General features: G+C 20.1%; 1 protein-coding gene across 1 annotated transcript; it reads left to right on the forward strand.

Annotated features, from left to right (window-relative positions):
* The first annotated feature begins 634 nt into the window (after positions 1-634).
* On the forward strand, positions 635-16,000 carry LOC122511228. Its single transcript, XM_043626359.1, has 5 exons — positions 635-1,330; positions 7,264-7,503; positions 11,059-11,388; positions 11,494-11,721; positions 15,352-16,000. The coding sequence occupies exons 1-5, from the start codon at positions 994-996 to the stop codon at positions 15,606-15,608; spliced, it is 1,392 nt and encodes a 463-aa protein (XP_043482294.1). The 5' UTR covers positions 635-993; the 3' UTR covers positions 15,609-16,000.
* Positions 16,001-16,150: the final 150 nt, after the last annotated feature.

Raw genomic sequence — 16,150 nt, forward strand, 5'->3', positions numbered from 1 at the left:
TTGCAAAGAATTTTATTATTAAAAAAAATAATTAAATTTATTTCTAAGGCTTTATTAAAATTCTAGAAAATAATTATTGTATTCGTTCGTGAAATTTTATTAAAATTTTGTTTAAAAATAATTGAATTTTTACAAAAAATTTTTACTATATTTATAAAAATAATTGAATTCTTACGAAGAATGTTATTAATTTATAAAAATAATTGAATTCTTGTGAAGAATTTTAAAAAATAATTTTGAAATTATTAAACAAGAATAAATTAGTAAATTAGTAAAAAATTGAATTTTTTTAAAGTTTAAATATGAAATTATTCAAAAATTCATATTTGAACATAAAAGTTTTTGTAATTTGCATAATAATAATAATAAATCAAAAATCACGTTTCCGCGCGCTAGCGCGCATAACATTTGCTAGTTAATTAATAATTATAAATTAAATTAATTATTATTCGATATTAAATTTCTTATTATTCAGTTTGTTATGCAATTTGATATTTAATTTTAAATTCAAAATTTGTTCAATTTAAATTTTTAACATTAACATTAAAATTGAAATTAAAATCGATAGAATGAAATTAAATTCGCCCAATTATACTGATAAATAATCATATTACAGATTTTCCCCCAACAATCTTTTTTACATAGAAAAAAAATGTATTAACCCAGAAAGTACTTATATTATACTGAAAACCATTATAATATACCTCAGGGAAATAAAGGAGAAAATTCAATTAAAAATTAAAATCAGTGAAGGATCTGCTGAAAATATTGTGTAGAACTTAACTGGAGAAATAATAATAGAGTTATTGTCTCGCGTGCATATTATAATTCTCCTTTGCAAGGTCATACATTTGAGAGAATAAAAAAAAAAAAAAGAAAAGAAAAAAAAAGAAGTACAATATTCAATTAAAATTGATATACCTACCAAAGTAAAGGTGTAAAATTGTATACATAATATAAAAGTGTGTGGTGCGTGGTATATAGTAATTGTTTATGAACGTCCCCCTTTTTCCGGCACCGCCGACGCGGGACGTCTCGACGCTGTCGCGCAGAGACGTCTTGGACGTCGTGACGTCCAGAGAAACTCTGCCTCGTGAATTTATATCGCGCAGACGTCATGCTCTCATCGAAAAAACAAAACCGGTTACCGCGAATTGTACACGAAAAAAGCGTTGTTACTTGCGTAAAAATCTTGTACACCCAAGGCAAGTACCGAAGGAAAGTGTTGGAAAAAATTTACGACGACGTGTAACTGAATTTCATCTGACAATGACGGAACGAAGAAATAAAGATGACGATGAAGATGATGCCGATGTTATGTGTGCCACAGGTAGATTTTTCTTTTCAAAACAATCCTTTTATTTTTCACTTTTTCATTATTTAATATTTACTATTTTTTATTCCAACTGTTACTATTTTTTTCTTTTTTAACTTTTTTAATTTTAATTATTGTTAATTTTATTGTTTATCTAACATTAGTGTTATTACTTTATTAATTTTTATTTTATTTTCTTAATATTAACACTCTATTATTTTATTAAAACTTATTATTTTATTAATATTAATTTTCTTATTCTATTAACAATAATTTTATTCTCTCTAAATTTGTATTCGAAAAATTGTTTACTAATTCGAATTAGTGACCGACTAATTTGAATTAGTAAATACCAAAATATTTTACTAATAAATTAGTAGAAATTACTATTTCTTAGCAAAATTTACTAATAAATTAGTAGAAATTAGTGTTTATTAGTAAAAATTACAAATAAATTAATAGTGTTTATTAGTAAAAACTAAAAATTACTGATTGAAATTAGTAACCGACTTTTTGTTGTAGAATTAGTAAATTTCACTAATAAATTAATAGAATTTACTATTTATTAGTAAACTTTTCTAATTCAAAAGCAAAAAATTTACTAATAAGCTAGCAGAAATTACTATTTATTAAAAAATTTACAAATAAATTAGTAAAAATTACTATTTATTAGAAAAGTTACTAATAAATTAGAAGAAATTAATATTCCTTAGCAAAATTTACTAATAAATTAGTAGAAGTTACTATTTATTAAAAAATTTACTAATAAATTAGTAGAAATTACTTTTCATTAAAGAATTTATTAATAAATTAGTAGAAATTACTATTTCTTAGAAAAGTTACTAATAAATTAGTAGAAATTACTATTTCTTAGCAAAATTTACTAATAAATTAGTAGAGATTAGTGTTTATTAGTAAAAATTACTGATTTAAGGGGATTTGAACCTTGATGACGTCACAGTTTGTGCAAAGCATTAGTTTTAAATCTGTGACGTCATCATGGTTCAAATGCCCTTAATTTAGTGACAAACTTTTTGTTTTCGAATTAGTAAATTACGCTAATAAATTAATAGAATTTACTATTTATTAGTAAACTTTACGAAAAAAATAATTAATAAATTTTTAATTAAAAATTAAATTAAAAATAAATAAAATAAAAAATAAATATAATATAAATATAATATAAATATAATATTTAAATTTTTTTAATTTTTAATTTTTTTTTTTTTACTTTACTCTACTTTTTTTTTATTTTTTTTTTTTTTTTACTTTTTTAAATACTATTTATTAAAAAATTTACTAATAAATTTGTAGAAATTGCTATTTACTAGAAAGGTTACTAATAAATTAGTAGAAATTACTATTTCTTAGCAAAATCTACTAATAAATTAGTAGAAATTAGTGTTTATTAGTAAAAATTACTGATTTACAATAATTAAATTAGTGACTGACTGATTTTTTTTGTATTAGTAAATTTTACTAATAATTAGTAGAAATTATTATTTATTAGTAAACTTTACTAATTTAAAAGCAAAAAATTAGTCACTAATTCAAATTAGTAAAAAATTTTACTAATTCAATTGTCGAGTGTTACTTTATTAATTTTATTATTTTGTTGACATTAATTTCAAAGTAAACAATAAATAGAAAATTTCTTATAAAGTATTATCAAAATCAAAGCGACAATACAGAATTTTATTTAATGTTTTGATTTTTTCGAGTTGTTTTTAAAAATTAGATTCGTAATTGGAATATTAAATTTGTACGAAAATATTTAGTTTGCATTTTTTTTATATTATTTGAAAAATTGTTAAATATTTACGTAAAAAATATTTTATGAAAATTAAAGTCAAATATAATAATAATAATAATAATAATAATTAAATGCCTGTTACTAAAAAGAATTTTAAAATTTGTATCTAATGTGGAAATTTGAGAAAATATTAGCTAAATAATAGTAATGACAATAATAATGTAATAATAACTATTATAAAAATAGTTGTAAAAAATAATCATAAAAATAACAATTCTAAAATATTTTCTTTTAATATATTTTATGAATTAAAGTATTAATAATATTGAAATGCATGATAAAAATAATTCTAAAATTGAGGCCTTGGATCCAATAACTCGCCCGACGCTCGGAGGAACGCGCAACTGCCAGTCAGTGAGCAGTGAGCGCCTCTGGGCCACTCACTGCTACCCGACTGGTATTAGCGCGTTCCTCCGAGCGTCGGGCGAGTTATTGGATCCAAGGCCTCAATTATTATCTAACAGAAAAAATTGAAAAAATGGTTTAATAATAATAATAATAATAATAATAATAATAATAATAATAATAATAATAATAATAATTATTATAATAATAATAAATAATAATAAAAATATTATAAATAAATGACAAATGTTGAGTATGAAACAAGACATTTAAAACCACTTTTTTTAAATTTTTGTACAAAAAAAATTTAATTCTGTTTAATTTGTTTAAGAGTTTATTTATAAAGAAAAAATATTGTTTGCGTAGTAGAAATAACAAGCGGCTAGAAGAAAAAATTTTTTTATTTGTTTTCTTGTATTATTGATTTAGTTCGATTGTGAATTGAAAATGAAGACATGTCCTATTACTAGTTTTTATAAACGAAAAAATTATTTGTGTTAAGGGGAAAAAATTTTTTTATATAAAATAATGAAAAGTCATTTTAATTTATTATTCATTAGAAAAAAGGGAATTTTTTTAAAGTTAAATACAAATAATATAAGTCAAGAAACTGTTGAAAATTATACAGAAAGATAGTAAAAAGAAAATAATTCTATATAATTATATAAAGTATACAAATAATAATTATTAATATTAATAAATATTAACAAAAATAACAAAACAATACCAATAACAAAAAAGAAATATAATAATAATAAATTATTGAAAAAAAATTTATTTGATTCAAATAACCTATTATTTGTCTTTTATCAAATAAATATTTAGTTAAATCAAATACTTTTTATTTGAATCAATTAAATATTATTTGCTTTGAAAAAAATTTTTTCAGTGTAATATTTCCTTTTTGTTGCATTTTTCTAATTATTTTGTAATAAAAAAATTTATTTAGGCCTTTTATTGGAAAATATTTATTATTAATTATTAATAATAATAAATAATAATAATATTTATTATCAATGATTAATTATTAATAATAATAAATAATAATAATATTTATTATTAATTATTAATAATAAATTAGGCCTCTAATAAATTTGCGATTCAATGAATCACTACCATTTGTAATTTATTTGCAGAAGAAATTAAATTTTGATATTAATTCACAATTTTTTTTTCTTTTCATTATTAGTTTTTTTTTTTTTTTTGTTTTTGAGGTCATGAATTTAATGTAAAAACAATTTTCAACAAGAAAACAAAAATGAACTAATAAGGAAATATGACGAATGTATTTTGTAATATTTTAATGTTTACTTGTTTAATTTAATGGAAAATGAAGCATTCCTCAAACTTAGCAACAAGTGTTGGAACAGCTGATGTGTAATCATCATTTGAGAGATAATTTTTGTTTGTTATTATACCATATAGTAACTCATAAAAATAGTTATACAATTGTTATATAATTCACTATATATCTATACAATAGAATATAGTTGAATGGAATTTTTCTTGTGCCTTAAAATAATTTAAACAACAATAATATTTTGATGAATTTATCACTCGATTGAGAATTAATATAGGTGAAAAATTATTATTTTAATTTAAAAAAATAATAAATTAAATAAATTAATTAAGTAATGAAAATAAAACTATTATTTTCCAAATAATTTTGCCATTGGAATATAAATTTTTTCATTTATTTTTCGAGAAAAATGTTTACTATTTAAAATATTTATTTGCTAACGAATACTTGAAAGGAATCCAATAATTAAAATAATTAATAATTATTTATAATAATTATTCTTACTGCGAAAGAAAAATATTTTTCAAATTATTTTGCCTCTAGAATAACAATTTTCATGTATTTTTTGCCTCTAGAATAAAAATTTTCATGTATTTTTTTGCAAATTAAAAAAAATTTTATTCTTTAAATTTGAAAATAATTCTTTGCCAACGAAATTGAAAAGAATTCTATAGAAAATATGAATATGTATGTTCTTGTTTAGTACGCAGTTTATAAAAGGGAAAAATCAATAATTCTTTTTTTGTTAATTCTATTTTTATCGAAAAAAAAAATTTCACTTTTTTCTAAATATTTTATTTTTCTATAAAAGTGCATGTCATTTCTATGTACAATTCCAATTAATTTACTAAAGGAAATTGATTTTTTCAATATTCTTTATTGATTTATTATTATTATTTATTATTCACATTTAGTTTCAGAAAAATATTCCCTTATTATTATTTTAACAATTTCTATTTTTCTATTTTAATAGAGTAATAATAATTTAATAATAATAACAATTATAAATAAATAATAATAATAATAATAAATAAATAATTCATATTTAATGTTTAAGAAAAATAGTAAATAATAAATAATTAATAAATAATCATTGATAAAAAATAATTAATTTAGATGATTTTCTATTTGTTTTCATTTTTATTTCAATAGAAAACCAATAAGTAATTATTTAAATAAAGTAGTAATTATTTGTTTTAATTTGATTTATACTTAATTTCTCTTATTTATTTCTGAATATATCTTGCAGTAACTATTAGCATTATCGATAAAAATCATATTACTTTGGAGCTTGATCATCAGCCAAATGTAATAGAAGGTAAAAAAAAAATTCATGGTGTGCAATAAATTGAAAAAATGGCACTTTTAATGTTCTCTCACAATTGTTAATGACACTGATTTTATCACACTAAAGAAATAATAATTAAAAAATCAATTCTCGGCTTTTTTCATTTTTTTTCTTTTTTTGTTTTAACTAGAAAAAAAAGTAATATTAATTAACTAGAAAAGTTAATTAATATTTAAATTTTATTGCTTGGAAATATTATTAATTGGTAAGAAATAAATTTCCTTAAAACCATAAAAAAGTAGAAGATGAAGAAAATGATCGAAAAAAAATTGTAAAAATATCTTTTACTTTGTTATTCAATTATGAAAAAAAATGATGAATTTTAGAGAAGCAATATTTTTCTTGGTACATTTTTTGTACTTATATCTATGCAATTGTACTCACACACCACGTGCATATAACCAATACAAGTGTTTATATAATTATCACTTTTTCTAGTATTTTTAAGAGTGGACTCTTTTTTTACAAACACTGTATACAAATACAAAACCAATTTGCATATTTCAATTCTATTTTTAAAATTATTGCAATTAAAATTACGAAATAGTTGTTTGTCAAAACTCAAAATGGATTTCTTTTTAGATTTTATCAAAAATTTCTAGACTTTCGAATGAAAATTTAAATTTCTATTTTCATTTCTATTTCAATTTCTATTTTTATTTTAATAATAATTAATAATTACTCTTTTCATACTCTTTGGAATGAAATTTTTTTATTTCTTTTTAAATTTCCATTTTTAAAATAATTAATTTTTAATAAATAATAATTATAATCATTTTTAATTATATTATCTTAATTTCTATTTTGATAATAATTGATAGTTAATAATTTCTATTTAAAATAATTTTTATTAAAATCAATGAAATTTTATTTGAAACAACAATTTCAGTATTTTTGAGAAAAAATAATTTAATTTATTTAAATAAAAATTATATGATTCAAGTAAATAATTATTTGACAATAAATAATGATAATGGAAAAATAATTTTTTATTCGAATCAAATATATTTTTTTTCCAGTATATTTAAAAAAGCGTTTTAAATAAAAATTTAAATGTTTAAAGAAAATAATTTTTTCACAAAAAAAAGACGTAAAATTACAGAGAGAAAAAATTAATATTGAAAATTTTTCTTTACAATTAGTAACACCCACAACAATTTCCGAAGAAATTTCCTCACGATTAAATTGTGAAGCTAATCATTTTCAATCATCCACGACAAAATCAACGGGAGTTCAAACAGCTCATGGACTACCTTACATGCTACGTGTTCTGCCAAAAGTGAGAGATATTGTCGATGAGGAAAATTCGGCAGATCCAAAAAAATCCTCGAGATTGTGGAGGCACCTCAGATTTTTGGGGAGACTGTCTCTATCGCAATTTGGTAAATGAACTTTTTTCTCTTTAATATAAATTTCACTCAATGCCCGAAAATTAATAAATTAATAAATAAATGGAATCTATTAACACAATTTTTCAAGGAACAGCAATAAATTAAATTGATTAATTGAATTAAATTAAAAATTAAATTAGTCAAATTAATTTAATTAATTTATTTAAAAATTAAATTAGTCAAATTAATTGAATTAATTTAATAAAAAAATAAATTAGTCAAATTAATAGAAAATTAAAATAAAAATTAAAACAATTATTTAAGAAAAAATTCATTTACTGAAAAAAGAGGAAAATATTTTAGAATTTTCTCCAAAATAAAAAAAAAAATAATATTTCAATAAATTTTTTAATTTCGAAAGAATTTAAAAAATTCATTGGGATATTATTTTTTTTTAATAATAAATTTAATTGGACGCATCTTTAAAAAAAATAGTATAAGTCTTTTTCTTTAATGCAGTCAATTGATTGGCAATGACTGTCAGGTATACACAATATAGTTTCAAACTATGCATGACAATCAATATTAATAATTTTTTTAAAACTTGTCATATTCCTTTGAACGTATAAAGTTCTTGGATGAAAATTATGCTCTACTTTTCAACTTGAAAAACAATGGAATTATTAACTATATTTGTACTCATCATTTCTTATTAAAATCTATATAACAAATTTTTTACTCCAATTTCTCTAGAATAAATTTCTAGAATCGAAAACACTCGCTTTTGTCTGTTAAAGATGGAAAAAAATTTGAAAATTTGATTATTTTATTCAGTGTTGTCAGAATAAAATTATTTGAATGATTGGAATTTAATTAAATATTTTCGAAAGTAATTACATTTTTTCGAGGAATTTAATTAAAATAATTTTTTTTTAAATAATTCTTACAGTTTTTTTTTAGTAAAATTGTATAAAAAATTCAATTATTTACAAAAAACGTCACTTAAAATTGTTAGAAAATGAAAATTCTTGACAAATTATATATTTTTACGTTTATATTTAAAATTCGTCAAAAAACTTGATTATTTTTTAATATTTTCCAAAAATTCAATTATTTAAAAAAAAATGTTACAAATTTCAAATAATTGAAAAATTTCCAACTCCATAAAATTAAAAAATCTATTATCTTTCAAAAAATATTTGAAAATAGTTTTAAAAAAATAATTCTTACAATTTTTGTCATTACAATTGTTTAAAATTAAATTATATTTAATACTTTTAATTATACATTTTCAAATTTGCAAATTCGAGTATAATTTTTAGTAAAATTCATTAAAAAATTACTTAGTTTCTTAAAATGACCGAAAATTCTTTTAAAAAATTCAATTACAATTCTAAAAAATAATTAAATTTTGAATAAATTTGACATTTTTTTAAATAATTGAATTTTGATTGAATTTTATTTAAATAATTAATATTAAACTTAATTAATTAAAAGAATAGGAAATAAATGAATTTTATGTAAATATTTGAAAATAATTAAATTCTTTTGAGGAATTCTATTAAAATTGTTTTGAAAAAAAATTGAATTTCTGCCAAGAATTTTACTATTTAAAAAAATAATTGATATGATCAAAGAATTTATTAAAATTTTAGGAAAAATTGAATTGTTTTGAAGAATTTTATAAAAAATTTTGAAAATAATTAAATTCTTTCGAGAAATTCAATTAAAGTTGTTTCGAAAATAATTGAATTTCTGTAAAGAATTTTATTAAAATTAAGCATATTATTCAAAATAATTGTATTCATCAGAAGAATTTTTTTATTTTTTGAAAATAATTGAATTCTTTCAATTTTTTTGACGAATATATTTAAAAATTGCATCGAAAAAGTAATTTAATTTTCATATAGAATTTTTTAAAATATTTTGAGAATAACTCAATTATTTTTAGATAATTTCAATTTCTTGTTGAAATTAAATTTTATGGAAATTTTTTAAAAATAATTAAATTTTTTCGTGTAATTTTATTTAAATTGTATTAAAAATAATTTAATTTCTTTCAAGAATTTTAGTATTTATAAAAAATAGTTGAATTGTTTTCAAGGATTTATTAAAGTTTTAGAAAATAATTGAATTCTTTTGAAAAAATTTAATAACGAATTAAGAAAAAAATTAAATTCTTTCGTGAAATTTTATTGAAAATAATTGAATTTTTCCAAAGATTTTACTATTTAAATAATAATTAAATTGTTTAGAACGATTTCAATTATTTTTAATACAATTTTAAGGTAAACTCTTCGAAAAATGTAATTATTTCCCAAAATTTTATTAAAATTCTTCGAAAGAATTCAATTATCAATTATTTTTAATAAGTTTTGCAAAATTTTCTTGACAATTTTCAAATCCATTTGTTTACAATTCAATTTTACAAAATTTCGATTAATCGGAAATTCTTCAATTAAATATTTAGAAAATAAAAATTTGAAATAATTTTTAAAAAATTCATTTGACCTTTTTCAAAAAAATTAATTCTTCAGAATTGTAGGTAATTTAAAAATAAGGAAAATTCAAATTTTCAAAGATTTTAATTTAAAACCTTTTTAACAAAATTCAATTATTACTTAAAATTGTATCTAAAATTCATTTTTGAACCAATTTTCATTAGAAAATTTGTATGAGAATTCAATTTTTCAAATAAAAAAATTAATAATTTATTTCTATTTTTGTTTCTGAAAATACAATTTTTATCAAGAATTTTATCAACAAATTTTTAAATAATTGAATTCTTTTGACGAATTTTAATAAATATTGTAAGAATAATTACATTTTTTATAGGAATTCGATTAAAATTGTACCTTTTAAAAATAATTAAAATTCTGCGATGAATTTTATTATTTATGAAAAATTCCGAATTTATAAAAATAATTTTATTACATATTTCTGAAAAAAATTGAATTTTTGCGAAAAATTTTATTATTATTCTTGAATATATCTAATTGAATTTTGACTAAGAATTTCATTATTTTTGAAAATAATTGAATTCCCGTGAAGAATTTTATTATTTTTGAAAATAATTGAATTTTCCCAAAGATTTTACTATTTAAAAAATAATTGAATTGTTTAGAAGGATTTTAAAAAATTTTAGAAAATAATTGAATTTTTTCGTGAAATTTTACTATTTTCAAAAGTAATTGAATTCTTCCAAAGAATGTTATTATTTATATAAAAATAATTGAATTCTTGCGAAGAATAAAATTATATGAAAATTTTTGAAAATTTAAACAATAATAATTTATTTTTTGTACTTAATAAGTGAATTTTTAACATTTTTATTATGAAATTATTTTTAAATTTATATTTGAAAATAAAAAATTTTGTAATTTGCATAACAATAATAAAGTTGCAGTTTATGCTTTTCTTCCAAATATTGAAAACAAAAAAAAAGTTGTTTTTTTATAAAAAAAATTGTAAAGTAAAAAAATTCGCCTTTTTTTAAAATAAAAAATAAAGTCCAATCTGAGACAATTAATTTAGAAGGGAAATAAAAGTAGAAAGCAAAAAAAAAAAAAAAAAAAGAATAAAATGAACAATATTCTCATCACAAAGGTCTAGCCTGGCTCTTGGCATTTTGGGCAGTCGCCGGAGCAGCGGCATTCTACATGACAGAGGGTCCACGTGAACGAGAACAAGTTTTAAAGTTAAAAAATATTCAACGTGACCTGGCAGTTGGTTTGGCCACGGAATTAAGGCTATTGAAAGCCGAGGAGGATGAGATGGAACCACTTTGGAGTAACAAAGTTAAACAATACGTGGATAAACACGAAAAAGTTTTATTACTCGCCGTGAATGCTGGCTATGGTGAGGGTGGTCAGAGTGGACAACTTTGGAATTTTTCCGGTTGTGTATTATTTGCAATTGCCCTCATCACAACGCTCGGTAATTCCTCTTTATCTCCTCATTAATTTTCCAATTTCATCCAAATGTAATTATTCTCCAAATTTATCATTAAATTTAGTGAAATCAGATTATATTCCCGCTCAGGTTTTGGAGCGCCAGTTCCACGAACAACTGCAGGTCGAACGGTGGCGGTAATTTTTGCCGCCATTGGAATTCCAGCTCACTTCCTATTAGTATTAAACGTTGGCCTATTGCTGGCAGTGAAACTTCAACGATATGGCATTAGGCGGAAAATTAAACACAAAGACGTCGAAATGATGGACTCGTTGCCGATTCCACGATGGGTGAAGGCTGTACCATTTTGCTGTATAGGTGAGAGAAAAACTCTGTTTTCCTTTTTAAAATTAAAATTAATAAAAATTAATTCAAATTAATTAAGATTATTAAAAATTAATTAAGATGAATTAAAATTAACTAATTTTAGAACTCTGTTTTCCTAAATTAGTATTTCTTCCTGTAAATTAGTATTTCCTCCTAAAAATTAATCAGGGTTGCCACAAAAATTTAATTTTGTTTTTCTCTCTTTTTCCCTGATTTCCAGACTAAATTTTCACTTTTTCCCTGACCCTAAAAAATATTCTGCGATTCACTCTAAAAATTATTAGACACATGAATTTCTTTAATTGGATTCAATATTATTTTTACAAGTAATAAAATTTGTCACATGAATTCAATGATTTCAAAAAATGTAATAAAATACGTTTTAAGAATTCAATTATTTTCATAAATAATAAATTTTTTCATTCGATTTCAATTATTTTTAAATATAATTTTAAATGAATTTTCCTCGAAAAATGTAATTATTTTCAAAAATTTTTTGCAAGAATTCAATTACATTTCACAAATAATGAAATTCTTAGGTAAAATTCAAATATTTTCAAAATTTACTATTTTAATAAAATTTCTCAAAAGAATTCAATTATTTAAAAAAAAAAAAAATGTAATAAAATTCGTTGCAAGAATTGAGTTATTTTCAAAATTTCAATTATTTTTCTAAAATTTCCTCAAATCAATGATTTTTAATATTTATTATATTAAGGTCATGTTATTCAGTGGTCACGTGCTCCATACACTTTACTATGGGAACACGTGACCACTGAATAACATGACCTTAATACAATTTTCCAAAAGAATTAAATTATTTAAAAGAAATTTTAATATAATTCGACGCAAAGTTTCAGTTATTTTTATAAATAATAAAAAATTTAAATGAATTGCACTATTCATAATATAATTTGCATAAATTTCTTCGTAATTATTCTTCAAATTTTATTAAAATTTGTCAAAAGAATTCAATTTTTTTTAAATTTATTGATAAAATTCTTTATGGCAATTCAATTTCAAGAAACATTCAATTATTCAATAAATTATTTATTTTTGTATTTAAATAATTGAATTTTCGTAGAATTTTCTAATAAAAATTAATATAAAAATTGAATTTCAGTTAAATTTCTAAGATAATATTTGAATATTAAAATATTAAAAGGTTTCAATTTAAAATTTTTGAAAATCGTAATTTTTCATACTTTTAGTTAGCAATTCCGTAATATTATTCTTTTTGAAAAAATTTTAATTGAATTTTTTTGAAATTATTTCAAGTTTCTATTTTCCATGATATATATTTTATTGACAAATTTCCGAATAATCGAAATTTCGAAAAATTGAATTGTAAATAAATGGATTTGATAATCCTCAAAGAATTTTTTCAAAAATTATTAAAAATAATTGATTTAAAGAAGAATTTTAATTAAAAACATTAATCAAAATTAAGTTTAAAGAGTTTAAAATAAGTGCAGAAATTTAATTATTTTCAAAACTAATAAAATTCCTTGTAGAAATTCAATTGCGATCCAAATGTTTCAAAAATTCTACTCAAAATTCAATTAAATGATTTTCTGTATCTAGTATTTTAATATAAAATTTTCCAAAAGAATTCAATTATTTCAAAAAAAATAATAAAAATTAATTGCAAGAATTCAATTATTCTCCTAAATAATAAAATTCTTCACAGGATTTCAATTATTTTTAATACAATTTTAAGTAAATTCTTCGAAAACTAATTATTTTCCAAAATTTTATTAACATTCTTTGAAAGAATTCAATTATCAATTATTTTTAATAATTTTTGCAAAATTTCTTTGACAATTTTCAAATTCATTTGTTTACAATTCAATTTTACGAAATTTCAATTATTCGAAAATTCTGCAATTAAATATTTAGAAAATAAAAACTTGAAATAATTTTTAAAAAATTCAATTGAACTTTTTCAAAAAAATTAATTCTTCAGAATTGTAAGTTAAAAATAAGAAAAATTCAAATTTCCAAAGATTTTAATTTAAAACCTTTTCAAAATTCAATTATTATTTAAAATTGTAACTAAAATTCATTTTTAAACCAATTTTTATTGGAAAATTGTACGAGAATTCAGTTATTTAAATAAAAATATAAATAATTTATTTCTGTTTTTGTTTCTGAAAATTGAATTTTCATCAAGAATTTTATCAACAAATTTTTAAATAATTAAATTCTTTTGACGAATTTTAATAAATTTTGAAAGAATAATTACATGTTTTTTAGAAATTCAATTTTTTTATTATTTTTATGAAAAATTCCGAAATTTTAAAAAGAATTTTATTATTTTTGAAAAAAATTGAATTTTTGCGAAGAATTTTATTATTTATAAAAATAATTGAATTTTTGTGAAGAATTTTATTATTATTCTTGAATATAATTGAATTTTTTACTAAGAATTTCATTATTTTTTAAAATAATTGAATTTCCGTGAAGAATTTTATTATTTTTGAAAATAATTGAATTTCTGCGCAGAATTTTATTACTTATGAAAATAATTGAATTTTTGTAAAGAGTTCTGTTGAAATTGTTGAAAATTAAATTATTTTGAGGAATTTAATAGAAATAATTCAATTTCTGTGAAATTTTGATGAAATTAATTAAATGTTTGCGTAGAATTTGATTACATTTTTTTTTTAAATAATTGTATTCTTTTGGAAAATTCTATTAAAGTTGTAGGTATTTGAAAATCTTTGAATTGTTGAAAATTTTTGAGAATAATAGAAGATGTAGAAATTTATTGAATTGAGGAAAAATTTTGTAAATAAATTGAAGATCTTAAAATTTCATTGAATTGAGGAAAATTTTTCAAAATAATTGAAATTTTTTAAAGAATTTTATTAAAATTTTTGGAAATAATTAAATTTTGAAGAAGAATTTTATTATTTATAAAGATAATTGAAATTTTGACGAGAATTTTTGTACATTTTTGAACATAATTGAATTTCTGCGAAGAATATTATTATTTTTGAAAATAATTTAATTGTTTTTTGGAAAATTATAATAAAATGTTTAACATTAATTTCAATTTCCGAGAAATTAATTTTAAAGTAATTGAAATCCTGCGACGAATTTTATTAGTAATGAAAATTATTGAATTTTTGCAAAGAATTTTGTCTGAATTTTTAAAAAATAATTTAATTCCTGAGAAGAATTTTATTATTTAAAAAAATAATTGAATTCCTGAGAAGAATTTTATTAATTTAAAAAAATAATTGAATTCCTTTGGGGATTTCTATTGAAATAGTAGATATTGAAAATGATTGAATTTGAATAAATTTGAGAATAAGTTAGTTAAAAAGAAATTCTTGTCAGAAATGGAAAAAATTTAAAGCATTGTATTAGAATTCGTGGTAATTTCATAGTTTGTGAGGCAAACAAAAGAGATACTCAAATTCTGAATTTTCTTATGAATTCTAAAAATAAAATTTTTTTCCAGTACTTTTAATAAAATTCCCTGACTTTTCCATGATTTCTTTGACCAATTGTACTTTCCCCGACTTTTCCCTAAATTCCTTGACCTGTGGCAACTCTGATGTACTTCTTCCTGTAAATAATATGATTTAATTAAATTTAATATTTCATTATCAGCTGTGTATTATTTACTGGGGATAATATGCTTTGGAGCGGCGAGAATGAGACCGGTTGCCGCTTGTCTTCTGTTTCCTCTGGATTTTACAGCTGCCGGTGGATTAGCAACAACTTCCGGTCACGTTAGAATATTATATGCTCTCTATCTCGAAGGCGCCGTCACGATAGCAGCGGTTGCAGTCGCAATTTTAAAAGTTTCAGCCTCACAAAGTTTAACCAATATCGGACTAAAATATGGCCTATTAACTCATGCATAGAAACGGTTTTAAATATATTTTCCATATGAAAATATCTCTCGAGATAACACAACGATTTTACACAAAATCGTCATTTAGATTCAAAAAATTTTCACCAAAAAAAAAAGATAAAAAAAAAAGAATTCGAAAAGAATTAAAAAAGAATCAATTATCAATATCGGAAAGTCAGGGTTTTTTCTCACAAGACTGTTTCGAAAAAAAGACCAATATAATTTTTAAAGAATAATTGACAACCGTTGTCACAAAATTTAGACGAGCTTTTTTTTCCTTTTAAAGAAAAGCTGTTTTTTGACTGAAAGAAATAGTTTGATTTTTGTATATCGTGATAGAAAATAGAATTGTAAAACGATGTAGATCGTTGCGTTGAATAAAAATTGTGTTTTTTGTTGAAACTTGAATATTTTTAATTTGTACGTATAAAAAAGTATCTATTTTCTTTGTTTCGTTAAAAAATTGTATTTTATTTTTTTCAGAAACATTTTGGTAACATTCTATTATTTAAAACAATTTTTCTAAGATCAATTTATACAACTTTTCAGATA

Source organism: Leptopilina heterotoma, unplaced genomic scaffold (genome assembly GCF_015476425.1).
Source record: "Leptopilina heterotoma isolate Lh14 unplaced genomic scaffold, ASM1547642v1 Lhet_81, whole genome shotgun sequence".
Lineage (NCBI taxonomy): Eukaryota > Metazoa > Arthropoda > Insecta > Hymenoptera > Figitidae > Leptopilina > Leptopilina heterotoma.

Bases quoted from the DNA above. Each gene is read 5' to 3' on its own strand.
- LOC122511228 (XM_043626359.1), top strand. From the start codon at position 994: ATGAACGTCCCCCTTTTTCCGGCACCGCCGACGCGGGACGTCTCGACG. The intron at 7,504-11,058 runs GTAAATGAACTT...CTCATCACAAAG, and splicing joins ACTGTCTCTATCGCAATTTG to GTCTAGCCTGGCTCTTGGCA. The intron at 11,722-15,351 runs GTGAGAGAAAAA...TTTCATTATCAG, and splicing joins TGTACCATTTTGCTGTATAG to CTGTGTATTATTTACTGGGG.